The 13,490-nt window shown below is 49.0% G+C and overlaps 5 protein-coding genes across 5 annotated transcripts; 3 read left to right on the forward strand and 2 right to left on the reverse strand.

Moving 5' to 3' along the window:
• Nucleotides 1–1,221: 1,221 nt before the first annotated feature.
• Nucleotides 1,222–2,108, reverse strand: B0J16DRAFT_387004 (uncharacterized protein; the record flags this gene model as incomplete). The annotated part of the gene is made up of 3 exons (XM_046131626.1): nucleotides 1,222–1,279; nucleotides 1,332–1,790; nucleotides 1,840–2,108. The coding sequence occupies 3 exons, from the start codon at nucleotides 2,106–2,108 to the stop codon at nucleotides 1,222–1,224; spliced, it is 786 nt and encodes a 261-aa protein (XP_045979751.1).
• Nucleotides 2,109–3,448: 1,340 nt separating this feature from the next.
• B0J16DRAFT_346407 (uncharacterized protein) lies at nucleotides 3,449–7,753 on the forward strand. The gene has a single exon (XM_046128446.1). It carries the CDS (start codon nucleotides 3,554–3,556, stop codon nucleotides 7,415–7,417), a length of 3,864 nt encoding a protein of 1,287 aa, XP_045979752.1. The 5' UTR covers nucleotides 3,449–3,553; the 3' UTR covers nucleotides 7,418–7,753.
• Nucleotides 7,754–7,892: 139 nt separating this feature from the next.
• B0J16DRAFT_322666 (uncharacterized protein) lies at nucleotides 7,893–8,716 on the forward strand (the record flags this gene model as incomplete). Its single annotated transcript, XM_046125723.1, has 3 exons — nucleotides 7,893–8,107; nucleotides 8,156–8,357; nucleotides 8,396–8,716. 3 exons carry the CDS (start codon nucleotides 7,893–7,895, stop codon nucleotides 8,714–8,716), a joined length of 738 nt encoding a protein of 245 aa, XP_045979753.1.
• Nucleotides 8,717–9,088: 372 nt separating this feature from the next.
• B0J16DRAFT_167341 (uncharacterized protein) lies at nucleotides 9,089–10,672 on the forward strand. The gene is made up of 2 exons (XM_046122335.1): nucleotides 9,089–9,171; nucleotides 9,246–10,672. Exon 2 carries the CDS (start codon nucleotides 9,394–9,396, stop codon nucleotides 10,468–10,470), a length of 1,077 nt encoding a protein of 358 aa, XP_045979754.1. The 5' UTR covers nucleotides 9,089–9,171; nucleotides 9,246–9,393; the 3' UTR covers nucleotides 10,471–10,672.
• Nucleotides 10,673–10,873: 201 nt separating this feature from the next.
• On the reverse strand, nucleotides 10,874–13,355 carry B0J16DRAFT_357270 (uncharacterized protein; the record flags this gene model as incomplete). Its single annotated transcript, XM_046129531.1, has 5 exons — nucleotides 10,874–12,179; nucleotides 12,230–12,343; nucleotides 12,399–12,578; nucleotides 12,627–12,824; nucleotides 12,871–13,355. 5 exons carry the CDS (start codon nucleotides 13,353–13,355, stop codon nucleotides 10,874–10,876), a joined length of 2,283 nt encoding a protein of 760 aa, XP_045979755.1.
• Between the last annotated feature and the right edge of the window lie 135 nt (nucleotides 13,356–13,490).

Genomic DNA, 13,490 nt, shown 5'->3' on the forward strand with positions numbered 1-13,490 from the left:
GTTGTTGGAGCTACGGCTCGGTTGTACAATGGCCTGACTCATCCCATCGCCCGGCCTTGGCTATCGCATGGAATTGACTTTTTGGGCGGTGTTGCAACGGTCTTTCGGAATAATCAGACTTAATCCTTTGCCGTATTACCAGGTGGATGGTGAACTACGTATCATTCCTCAAGGTTTCTAGGTCACTGACATGGGGTTCCCGAGCCATGGCATCGATCTCTTATGTTGACTTTTGTTTCGTTTCTATCGACATCATACATGGTTGATTAAATAGCCTATATTGATATACCGTCACTATTACGGGGAATTCTTACTGTGAAGCTTGGAGTCGGGTTTCCAAAACGCTTCGATGTAAGGTATGCCCCCGGTCAAGACCTGACTCCCAGGGATAAAAAGACAGGAAAATGTATACTCACTTTCCCGTTTCATATTCTCAAAAATTCGACTAGAAAATAAAACTGATGCCCAGGATTCCGCTGTCTACCTATTAGGTGCATTTTAAGTTGTTTGACCTCTCGGAAGTTTCAAAGTACCTCAGTTACCAGCATTTCTAAGTAATCGTAAAGATTGTTGCTCTGACCAAGAGTGGCTTGTCGATCAGCTCTTTTATGAAGTTAACGATGTTGTGCATAAGAAAGTCTTTGGTATAGCCGTCCCAAGATGATGTAGTAGAGTGCCATTATAGAGCTCGGCGATGCCACTTATCAGCCCACTGAACTCCTACGGTCGATATTACTAGAGGGTATATCGAAACAAGGAGAAAAAACCTCCCCGTAATGAGAATCAGATAGACATATTGTATATCTCTCACTGATCGATCTATGCTGGATTAATGATATGTTCTTCAAAGTTCCGGGGTCAAAGTTTTGAAAACATCGATACTTCAGATAAAGATTACTTCAAGTTGCATAAAGATATTGAGTACTTGCTACAACACTATGAGAGATATCTATACCTATCCGGCGGGCACCTGCCTTGCCGTCACTCTTGGATGTAGCAAAGGCATATCATGTACTAGGCAAATCACCATTCCAAGTTTTCAAAGCAAAAGACCCGAGAGGCAGACTGTATTTGTGAAAAGTCGCAAATGATACCCTCTGAATTCGTGCCTGTCATGATATCGGATCCTGGTAAGAACATTTCTGGTATATAACTACATCATTGAGAAGAAATAAAGCCTCATCCGTTACTCCCATGCTTAACATTACCCCATGCTCATGTCTAATCGTTCAACTCAGCATATGCGAAAAAGTCCTCCTTGAATCCCCAGTTACCGCCGCTATCGAACAGGTCAGCATAGTGTCATCAAATGAAGGAATAGAAAGACCAACGCTGATTTTGACGCATTCTTTAACCAGCAGTTACCATTTTGGGCGTCGTAATCCGCTGACATGCGTTTTGAAAAGACGATGCTCTTGCATCTCAACCCGGTATGGTTCTCGTCGTCTTTTTGATTCATATTACCACAAGCCTCCATACAATCATCAATACTGTATGCAAAGAATGAAAGGTAGTCAAAGACAACACCTCCTTCCTTTGCCTTATCGCCCTGTGGCGCGTTCACACCGCACCACCACTTAAACTCGTACCCCTTGTTTGACTTGTATCTGGTCTCGTCGTTCAACTTGTCCGGACAATCTAACTCCAGGTTCTCTACTTTAGATGGAGACCTTGGAACGTAAGGGGCTGTCGCGTTTTCGGTAGATGTGCTGTTGTCGAGAGTTGGGCATGAGGTTGGCTCTGCCGTCGCGCGAGGAGCGTCTACAGCGGAATCTGCCGAACAATCACTGCTATCAACAGGTCAATGATTGATACTCTTGTTTGGTGTACACAACCTACGATTTATTTGCCAAGGCAGCGCCCAATCCTCCACCAACACCAGCACCAACGACAATTGCCGTTAATAAAGCAACAAGTCCAGCAAATGCCCAGAGTCCCAAACCGAAGGGAGGTCTTTGTCCCTGAGGAGCTGGAGACTGATATTCCGGAGACACATAGTAATGACCATTCTGGTTATATCCGGCTACCTCCGGGGCTTTGGCAGCCTGCTCAGCATGAGTGTCGACCTGAAGGCCTTCACTATCCGGAAGTTGTTGAGTTTGACTCATCGTGACCCAAATCGCGAAACGAAACTCGACCGAAGATCGTCAAGGGAACCACCGTAATATTAAAAGAATACTGAGAAAGAAAAAAAGGGCGAGAACCAGCAAGGTAGGACCATTGGGGGCGCTGCTGTAATCCTTTATAACGACGATCTTGCAACTCTATGTTCGCTAAGCAAGGTTTCAAAAGTCGTTGCAGGGTCTGGTCTGTAAGCTGACCATTCGCAATCCGCAAATCATGGTCTTTTTGGACCCCATGTTGTGGCAGCATCCCACTTACACCCCTGCGAAATTGGAGCGGGTAATCGCGCTGGAGATTGCAGTGACTTCTTCCAGTAAAGCTTAGCATGCTGGGCAGGCCATCCATCAAGGAACTCTCTAGCTTCGCAGCATGAATCCTTCGTGTCTTTCCAGAGATCGAAAGCCGGTTTGCGCAACAGATGGTTTCGTTGTCGAGACGCTTTGATGGCATTTCAGCCTTATACTGGCCCCATTCATCATAACCTTTGATTCGAGTGACCAACGGCCCATTTGTGGCTCTAGTTCCGGCGTAGCATCAATGTGACATTTGACGTTAAGGCTAGCCCTGCTGCCCTGTTCTGCCCGGTCGCAGCAATGTCGGCAGTTTATCCTGGGCGCCCAGCAGTAGAGAGGCTGTCAGGCAGCCCAGGGAGGCCGCTAACCGTAAGGCACTTTAGCCATTTGCATTTCCGTTTACCGCATAGGATGGGTGAAGAAAATGACGAAGTGCGGTGACATCTTGAGGCAGTGTTCCTGTTCCTATTTTAGACGCAATTTTCTACCCCAGCTGCTGTGTGACATCGTATGACTGATTGCAACAAGCGAATGGACGGTGGTTCCTCCGAATCCTTCGGACTCGGCATTATCAATGAATTGCGATATATCCGTACAGGGAAAAGGTTTTGACACAACTCAACGAGTGTCGAGTGAGTCTCCGTATTATTTGGTGGGGTATAGATGCTGGCATATCAAGGGGTCGGACAGCGGACGCTAGGGAATGTGGGTCGCTACCGAGCAAGCCAAGAGACTGGCAGATGTCAGATCCACAAGGTGGTGTTGAGGTCGGATGAATCGAAGAGAGGTACAACGAACGTATCTATTATTTGAGCTGATCGTGTCGGTCTGGCGGCGATTAACAACTTGAGTTTCGACAGAGAAAGTTGAATTCCTTGTCCAGTTACAACGTTAGATCCGTTGGGTTGGAGACGAGCTGCCTGCCGTGTGGGTTGCACCATTGCATCGAAGGATCGCACGTGATTATCCCGGCTTCGGACCCACATGAGCTCATCTCGGGCTCAACTTCCCAAACACCAAATCCCATCCATATTAGATCGACCGGTATCGCATTCACGAGACCCATCGGATATGCCATTGATGGCCCATTGAACCACACTCAATGGCGTCGCAAGCGGCTAATCACACCCGCAATCATGTATAATCGCGACTCCAGGATAATGCGTAAGCTCCTCGGCAAAGCTTCAACCGAGACCCCCGCAGGCGATTCAAGCAATCTCTCAATAACAAGTGCACCTGCCTCTACAATCGCCGCTTCGTTTCGACCGCCAAAGTCTCAAGATGCCGTATATAAAGCTGGAGTTCCGATATTAGCGCTCGATGTCTCCCCCGATCGAAGAGCCGCTGTCCTTGCGGGTGGCCATATCCTCAAGACGGTTATTCTCGACGACCCCTCAAACTTCAACTTCAACTTTCGCGAGGGCGTGGATTTGAGAGCTGTGATTACCGCTCAACCTGCCGGAATTAAGGGCAACCAGGCCGCTGATCAGCTTAGTATACGTGATGTTAGATGGCATGGTGGTTCGACAATATTCACGGCTTGCGCGAATGGCAAGATTTTCGCATACGATATCACTCGGCTCGGGTCTGGTTCGGCGGAGCCATTGGAGTATATGCAGACGCAGGAGGATTCACGACAGGTTAACACACTGGATGTCAATCCGCACCTCAAGAGTTGGCTACTCTCGGGTAGTCAAGATGGCATGGCGCGTGTCTTTGATACGTCGGCGCCTATTCAGGGACGAGGTGGTATAACGTTTCGCCAACGGTTCGCACCGTTGAAATGTATCGACTCGGTCCGCCAAGTAAAGTGGTCGCCAAAGGTTGGGCACGAGATGGCTTGTTGTACTGAGGGTGGAGTGGTTCTCAAATGGGATGTACGACAACCAGCAAGGCCATTGCTGAGGATAAATGCGCACGAGAAGGCATGCGCATCCATCGCATGGCATCCCGACGGCAATCATCTGATCAGTGCCGGCCGAGATACAAAGCTTCATGTCTGGGACCTCAGCAGTACAGCTGACAAAAGGCAAAAGCCAAAGTGGTCTGTTACAACCCCAGCACCGATCTGGACTATCGCATGGAGGCCAGGTCTTTGGTCTGCTACAGCTCAGAACAAGCGCGTTGCTCAGATCGCGGTGTCTTATGACGATAGCAGCTCTCGTCGATATGGAACTTCAGCAGTACACATCTGGGACTTGGCTCGACCTACCATGCCTTACAAAGAGATCGAGAGATTCGACTCTTCGCCAGCAGCCCTACTATGGCAAGATCAGGATATGCTATGGACTGTTGGACAGGATGGACTGTTTACGCAGAGCGACGTCGCATACGCGCCCAAGGTTATTGATCGCCAATCGACTTCATCTATGGCATTCTCCCCCAAAGGCGACGTCATGATGTTCCTTGACGAACGATCCCATTCAAGCAACCGACCTCGACCTCCAGTCACACACCATGCCGAAATAGTACCCCGTGGACCTTATGGCTCAAGTCCTAACGCCCCAATGTTGAGCATCAGTCGTAGCGACTCAGAGGAGGATGTAGTGGGCAGTTTTCTCGGTCCTAGACGGCGGAATCGCAGGAAAGCAGGGAGATCCCAGATGAGCACAACACCACCATCTGGTTCCAGTCTTGCTGATGATAATAAGCCCCTCCTCGCGCTCGATCAAGCTATTAATGTCACAGGTCTCTTCAAGACTCAACAAACAATGGCTTTTGGTCGTTTGCCTGCTGTGAAAACAACGCAGATCTACCAATATCTCTCTGGATTGTACCTTGAGACAATCCGGCAAGAGCTTCCATACGTTGAAGATGGCAAACCGCTCAATGAGCGAGTTGGCATTATAATGGAACATTACGCCCGTGCAGCCGAAAGTGTCTCGCTGTTTCGATTGGCTCAAACATGGCGCATTCTGTCTTATACAGTCGGAATACTTCTCGATCGACGGGCTCAATACCATCTGGATACACGTCTCGGACGCTTTCACAAAGTGAAGATAGAAGAGAGAAAGGGAAGTGGATTGTTAAAACCCGTTGACCTTTATACTGGCAGTCGAACGCCCGGCGACGAGACGCCCCGACGAGCGCCTCCAAAGTCAGGACTAAACGGCCGCTCTCTAAGCACGCGATCCCTCCTCGCCTTGGGATTCGAAAGCACGTCCAACGTCGCAACGCCACTTGCGCGACCGGCTGATGCCGCAGACAAAGACAACGCCCAAGTTGGCAAGAAATTGGCAGCAGTCTCAGAGCCTGACGAATTAAGTCTTGGGCCTGGCATAAATGACCGGTTCGAAGACACTCCCCGACGGCGTCTGGACTCTGCTCCTATATCCGACGTCAGCCATGAGACCGAAAGCTCACAGATCTCTAGCACTGAAGGATACGACTTTTACGACGCCGAGGTCTTGCTCAAGGCTGTCGATGTTCCTCCCAAGAAGAAAGAGCCTCTATCGTTGGGACCCGCGAGCCCTCAAGTACAGGGAGTTACACGTCACGATTCGGACGAGAGCTTTTCTCAGATGTTTTCGACTTCTGATGCTACCAAACAACCACCAACGTCGGTTTCTAAGAGTACTGGCCCTTGGCTTTCGAGTCTTGCGAGACATGCTTCCGATATGGAAAAGGAGAACGAGGAATATCCAAGTCACATCCGTGGCGAGGAAGTCCATCTGGAAGATACACCCACAGATTCGCCTAAACCACGGATCAAGGAACCGACAACAGACTCTCCAGAAGAGGTCTTTTTAATTTCGCAGACCACGATGGGAACCGACGATTCGTACCCTTCTCAAACGTCAGAGCCAGTTGAGTCTGACTCGCCCGTCAAGACTGCACCTCAATCACTTCCGACAAAGGTGGAATCCCCTCAGCCGCAATTGCTTGCCCCCGCAAGCCATCCCAATCGGACCACCAGCCCTCTCAAGAACCTATTTCCCGTTCACAAAGATCTTCGACCTCATGTTGTAGAGACGGACTATCTTGCTTGGGATGACGACCCTTTATACCCATTCCCCACCGTTACTTCAGGCGAATCACCTATGGTATCACCGCTTGATCCCTACAACTCCATTACAGAAGCATTGCACTACGAGTCTCGATCTTCCGCCCTCAATGCGTCGGCGATTGTTCTTCTACTAAAGCCTTTAGTACCTGAGTTTGTCATCGACTACCACCAGGCAAGCGCTGTTCTGCGACAACATCACTCTCGACTGATGTCCATGGGTCTCTTTATCGAGGCGTCACTTCTACGGAATCTTTGTGTTCAAGGATGGCCGGAAGGTCTTCCGCAATGGGGCGAAAACTACACTGCCATTTTCACGCCAGCCCAGCAGAATGGAAAGGTTAGTTTCTTTTGCTCTTCATGCAAAAAGCCAAGAGAGCTTGATCCCAAGAACGGACCAGAAGGGATATGGACCTGCGAGCGCTGTCGTACGTCTATGGCACCTTGTGCTGTCTGCGGACATCGAGAACCAACACAAGCAGAGTTCACTCCTATCGAAGTCTCTACTGCAATGGCCTCAGTGGGCTCATTCCTTTCTGAGTGGTGGTACTGTCCCGGCTGTGCACACGGTGGCCATGCATCCTGCCTCCAAGCATGGCATGCGCCAATTGACACGCCCGACACTGGTGCTTCAGCAACCTTCAGCGATGGCTGTTGTCCTCTCGACGGGTGTGGCCATGCATGTCTTCCGGGCCGATACCGCGGGGAAACAACCACCGCGCGGGCTGACGAGATCGGTCGCGCAACTGTTGAGAAGACTCGTGCTAGAGACGATCGCGCAACAAGCAGCAGCCGTCGCTCAAGTCCACGTCCAGGAACAGATCGTTCTGTGAAGAGTGATGGAAACGATATCCCCCAGAGTAGAGCGGTTGGTATGGCCAGAGATGCACTGAACAAGGGCAGTGGCGGGATCTTGAGCTCAAGTCCTGGGAGGGCGGTTGCTACAGGGGAGAGGGAAAGAAGGAAGAGTGTTAAATTTGCAGGGACGGATCGTTAGTGACGATCCTTGTAGATTATATAATTGCTTTTGTGGGGTTGATGTTTTAGCATGGCGTTTGGTGGTGGGCATATATACGTGTTGCTGGAGATTGAGATATGATACCTAGAGATTAAGAGGTTTACATCTACGCAATATTTATCCATTTGTTCTTTATTATCATAGATTATAGCATGTGATTGAGTTTTATCAATTTGATCTATCATGTTGTCGCGGGGAATCGGCAGGGATATATCTGTACATACACTGTACCTAGGTTCAGGTTCAGGTCAATCCGAGTTTTTTGCTTCTTTGCAAGGTCCTTCAGGCACGCGAGATAGTCTAATTGAATTAGACAGCAACTTTGTCACCCCGCAACGCGTCGCGACCACTATACACGTCTGTGGAGAGCCTATTTAACTTGGTGTAAGTCCCATCGTTCTGTCGGACCCTTTAAACTTCAACACTCGACAATCAAATTAACCATTGCTTCAAAATGCCTCCAATTCGAACAGCTAAGATCAACTCTGCTGTAGATGCACCTGTTATAGGTCTCGAAAGGCAAAAGCAAAGACTCATGAAACCAGTCTTCAAAGGTGTTAAGGATGCCACTTTTAACTACAGCGAAAGGGAGTGGGATGGCTTATTCTTTAAACAAATTGGAACAGCCACCAGAATCATTACCTTTGGTCATCACTTTGTTTTGACCGAGTAAGTCAATCCGACAGTGTATCTTGAATCAGAACTAACATCAATCAGTGAACACATCGACGATATTGCAGTTCTGCAACGTCAAGTTCGTGAAAAGATCACACAGTTGGCGTTCAGGTACACAAATGTCAGTTATGACGCAAAGAATGACGCTCAAGCCGTCACAAACCAAGGAGCTATCCATCTAGCCACGGCGTTGCCCAACCTAAAGAGCCTTGAACTCAAGGCACAAGAGAAATCTCTGACGAAGGTATCGCTGCCTTCCTAAAGGGTATGCCCAATCTCAAGATTTTAGAAGTCTCCGGTGGTATGAGCTCAACCGAGACTCTTACCGGCGAGGTGTTTGATGAACTCCATGAACATCTCGAGTGGGCTCCTGATCTGAAATCGCTTGTTATGGTGAACAACGAAAGTGACAAGGAATTTATGAAATCCATGAGAGAGTTGACCAGGGCGAGGCCGACTTTGATCGTCTCTTTGGTGAGTACGGGTCAGGAGAAGAAATGGGGTGATTGGGAATTGACAGAGTATGCGAAACGTTACCAGAAGGGTCGGGTGATGCCGTGGAATAAAGAACCCAAGGGCAAGAGATTCGGACGACGTGGATGAGGGTGGTAATAAGTTGTTGATGGTCTATTTGGGTAATATAGCAGGCATTTGTTAGGAGTTTGGTTCACCTTTGCAATTTGAGTATGTTGAAGTATAATGGCGATAACAGTTGCAGTGAATGTGGTAATATTTGAGGCCATCTGAGACTGTAGGTTGAAATATCCAACATGCCCGTGCCAAAGTCGATTCTCTTTGCCCCGAGCTTGTAGCTGATAAACCCCTGAAAGGCCATGCGTCAGTGGAATTGGTGCAGTCGGGTACAATCGATAAGCGTCAGGGTGCCTTGTCAGCGTCCTGTCCTCCAGCAACCCCACTTCACAGCCCGTGAGTCACTCCGCTCTTCCTCAACTCCAACATTCGGCAGGTATAAGGGAAACGGTAGGAAGGCAACGACCATCTCCTCCATTCCTCAATCTCGACCTTGCATTGACTTTCGCCCGGGCAATATCTACCGTGTACGACCCACCTAACATATGGATAGTCTTGGGCTTGGAGCGCCAAAATACAGTGGCCTAATTACTAGTCTAAGCTACCTATCGTAAAGCGACCAAAATATTCCGTCTCGTTCTTTCTTCTATCCAACAGGCACTATAGAACAGAACAGGGCGATCTCAACGGTATACCTCACGACATCAGACGATCTCTTTAGCAGGCGTCAACCCAGTTTGAAGCCCAGAATGGAAACTCAATTCGACAATCACAGGGTCAAGTTACCCTTGGAGGTCATCCTTTTGGTTGTTGAGAATCTGATCCCCGGGACTATTCACCGATCGATCTTTTCCGCCTCAAATGTCGTCACGAAAACGCTGCTCAGTTGCACATTGGTGTCCAAAGCAGTCAACCCTACTGCAACCCGACTGCTTTGGCAAAATTGTCTCTACATTGACTCGAAAGATCGTCTCTACCGTTGTCGCGATTCTGTTTCTCAACAGGGTATAGTCACAGGTCGGTCATGCGAAGCTTATCGCCCTACGAGGCTGTTTCTTCGTCTGTTTCCAGATCCAAGTCCGGGCTCAACACCTGAATTCGTCGATGAAATTCCCGAAGAGGATGACTTTCCGCCATCGCCGCTCGAGGACATTGACATGTGCGAGGCTGTCAAGAGCCTACTCCTGACTTTGGCTCCGGGTCTTAAAACTATCGTTGTGGACATGCCACTTCGCAGTCTGTATCCTGCAGATGATGAGCACGGCGTTCGGAAGCTTCTCAGAGAGGGGTTCGAAGCGCTGGTCAGTATCGAAGAACTTGTCAGCATCAACGACGAACTGTACTTGGCCACCAAAGAAGACCACAGCGAGCCACAGGTGTGGACCAAATGGCCGAACCTTCAGCGTATATCCCTCTACAATGTTTATATGGTGCCCGAGCTATGGAAGGACATGCTTCTGTGCCCCCAGTTGCACAATGCGGTTTTTCCACGTGCAGACTCTGACAACTCACGTCGACACGACATCAAGGGCGAATTATTCGCCACGTGGGCTGAAGCTACAGGACAAAATTCACAGAAGTATCAAGGACCAGAAATTACGATAGCGCTATGTGATTGGTATCGCCAGCCTTACGACTTCGAATCATACACAGAGAGCTGGCGAGACTTGGATCCCGACAATCTCATGTCGATCAGGACTGTGATAATCGACCCACAATACGATCCGGCTTTTCAGAATGTAGATGACGAGCAAATCTACACATGTAAGAACTGGATCAGGGAACGTGCTTTGCGTGGCTCACTATGGGATGATATATCTCTTTGATGTCCCGGCTGTGCATATCCCGCGATCAAGGGAACTGCTTCGACGAACAGTACCGCAACGCCTGCTTCGCTATGATGAGAGTGTATGGATACTGGGTAGTGGAAGAAGTATCCCCTGAGAAGGGTAGGTGAGTAACAGAAAGAATGTCCTCTAAGGCTTAGACTACCGAAATAAAGTAGCCCAAAAGCCCATCTAAGCTCGCATAAAGTGACCAAATTATTTCATCTCTTATGCTCTCGGCGGCCAATTCTTCTTACACCATGACGAAGGGTCTAAATCCACATCAGGTGACCAGATTCTTTTGTTCATTCGACTTTTCTGATACCATGGTGCTAGATACACAACGGAAATCCTTGACACTTCACCTCCCGTCGGTAGCCTCGATGCTTGCACATATTGTCTACTAAGCGGTCTCCTTCGGTACTTCGACCTGCAACTCAACAAAACTCTCAATCAAACTCAGTGCCACCATGGCACTAGAAAACAGCAAAGAAACCTCTGGCCCATACTTGACATCTTCCAATGGATCTCGCACGAGCTTTGCATCGGATTGAGCCTTCAATTGCCGCTTAGGCATTTCCTCCGGCAGTGGGTAAAATGGTAGACCACTAGGGAGTTTCTGAGGCTGTTCCGATTTATCTGATCCAAACACATCACCACCTTCAGACTCCGGTTGTGGTGTCTGGCTCAGCAACTTGACAACACGGTTGTATGCTGCGTTCTCGGGTTCTTGCTTCTGGAGACCTTCAAACATGAGATATACGGCGCGAACGACACTCTCCAGTGCACCCACAACCCAGGCGTGGTGCGATGATGATGCCTCGCCGATGAGGTACAGCTGTCCGAAGGCATTGGGCTTGATGATCTCTTGCCACATGTTGGAGAACTGACTTGGTCCAAAGTAGGCAAAGGCGCCCGACATGTTCTCATCTCTATACCAATCATAAGCATGATGATCTTGGTATTGATCCTTAAGATGAGCAAGAAGCCTGTCGTAGCCCCAGCCCTGATCTGGCTTGGCATGGAGAAGTGCAAGGTCATGCAAGAGAACTGAGAGAAGTTGCTCTTCATTCTTGGGAGTCTCGGCCGAGATCAAGGATCCGATGCGCTGGGCGTCCTGGCCCCACGTATACGAGCATAGAAGAACAGCAGGCTTGTTGGGGTCCCAGTCCGCTCCTTCGTTACTCTCGATGTTGTAAGATGGGTATACACACACTCGAAGAGGAAGATCAGTATGTGCGATACCACCCTGCTTGATCTTGAAAGGTTCCTGCTGCCACCACGCTGATTCAAATTTAATTCCGACCTTGCAAGAGGCGCCGTACCCAAGGGCGCGAATGGCCTGCTTCGTGCCCCAGAGCAGACCAGCATCCTTGAGGTCCATTCTCTGGAGGGCACCAAGGGTAGTACTGTTGAAGATGGCAAAGTACTCTTTCTCCTTGATGACCTGGTTCTTGTTGATGCGGAGTTTCATTCCTGTGTACTCGTTCGGTCCCTTCTTCTTGCGTTCCTCTACCTGGGCATCAATGGCCACGACTTGACTGTTGTATTGGATAGGTTTCTCGATCTTTTCGGCCATCTTCCTTGCGATTGTTTGGGCGCCTCCGTCAATACACCACCAGAAGTTGACGCCTTTTTTATCAGGAGTAGCAAAGTCAAGCTCCTCAAGGATGCATTCGGTAAGAGACTGATCATACCAGCCAGTGCCACTGGAGGTCTTATTAGCAGGGCTTCAAATACTCGACTTTTTATCACTTACTAAGTCGCCGACTCAAGCCACTCGATCGTGTTGTAGTTGAAGCCTGGTCCCTCTGGGATGGGCCCGCTGTTGTCCAGCTCCTCCCCTGCTTCGATCTTCCTGTCACCATCTCCTCTGAGACAGGTCAGTCGTGATGGGAAAATCGCAAAACTTCGAGAAAGTTACTTACGAAGAAAGGAATTGGCGAGTGCTTAGTTTGTCGGCTGCCATTAAGAACTCCCAGAGCTTTGTATGCTTTGGTCCCTTTGGGTCATCTTCACCGATAGCTGCATTGAACTTATCCTCGGCCATGTCAATGAAGTACTTCAAAGACCTCGCAACCAGCTTCGAAGGATCTGTCTTCAGCAGACTATATAACCGTCAGGTATGCAACTATTACAGGTCGAGGAAGACTTACTGCTCTGGAATCCTTTCTTTCTGTGGAAGCCCGCAGTTGATCTTGAACGGGTCATCCGCCTTATCAGTCCAGACGTTTCCAACTCCACAAACGTCGTTGAAATAAGAAGGGCAAACGTTTTCATCATCAGTCAAGTAGTAAGGGATCAATCCACCGTTGCCTGGCTTGATTCCGATGTGCTTGAATAATTGAAAGGTTCTAAGCTGGTGAGCAGTTGATCGATATGATGAGCAATGAAACTGACCTCTTCATGATACTGTTGTTGGGGAATCGCATGGCTCCGACATCATAATAGTCGTGCGGGTCAGTCGAAAAGTGGTGGGTATAGAGACGACCACCAAGTCTGTTCATCTTGGCTGCTTCCATGATATCGTAGTCAATCTTGAGTCCGTCATCTGCACACTCCTCGTTCAACCAGTCAAACAGAAGAGCCGTGAAGAGTCCGGCAACACCAGCACCAACGATGCCGATCTCCAAATGGCCAGGCTTCTTGGGGACCAGTCCGACACCAGTCACCTTCTGGCACTTGTGGAGGATTTTGCTGACAGCATCACCCTCATGGACTTTCTCGGGGAACATATCGGGAACATCTGCCTGCGCTTGGAGCATTCGCGCAGTGACGGCCTTCACGTCATCATCAAAGGCTTTCTGGGCGACATAACGAGCCCACATGTGCTTGAAGGCCGCGGTCTTCTGGTGTTGTTCATTGGCACTTTTTGGGGTAGACATCTTGAGACAGTGCAATAATGGTAATTGAAGATGGATGGGTACGAGAACTATCCACACGATCAGTCTCTCCTATTTATATAAAATACTATACTATAAACCAAAGTTCCCCCATAGACTCTCAGTCTAACTACTCCA

Source organism: Fusarium flagelliforme (genome assembly GCF_020744385.1).
Source record: "Fusarium flagelliforme strain FIESC 12 MPI-CAGE-AA-0113 chromosome Unknown B0J16scaffold_6, whole genome shotgun sequence".
Taxonomy (NCBI): Eukaryota; Fungi; Ascomycota; class Sordariomycetes; order Hypocreales; family Nectriaceae; genus Fusarium; species Fusarium flagelliforme.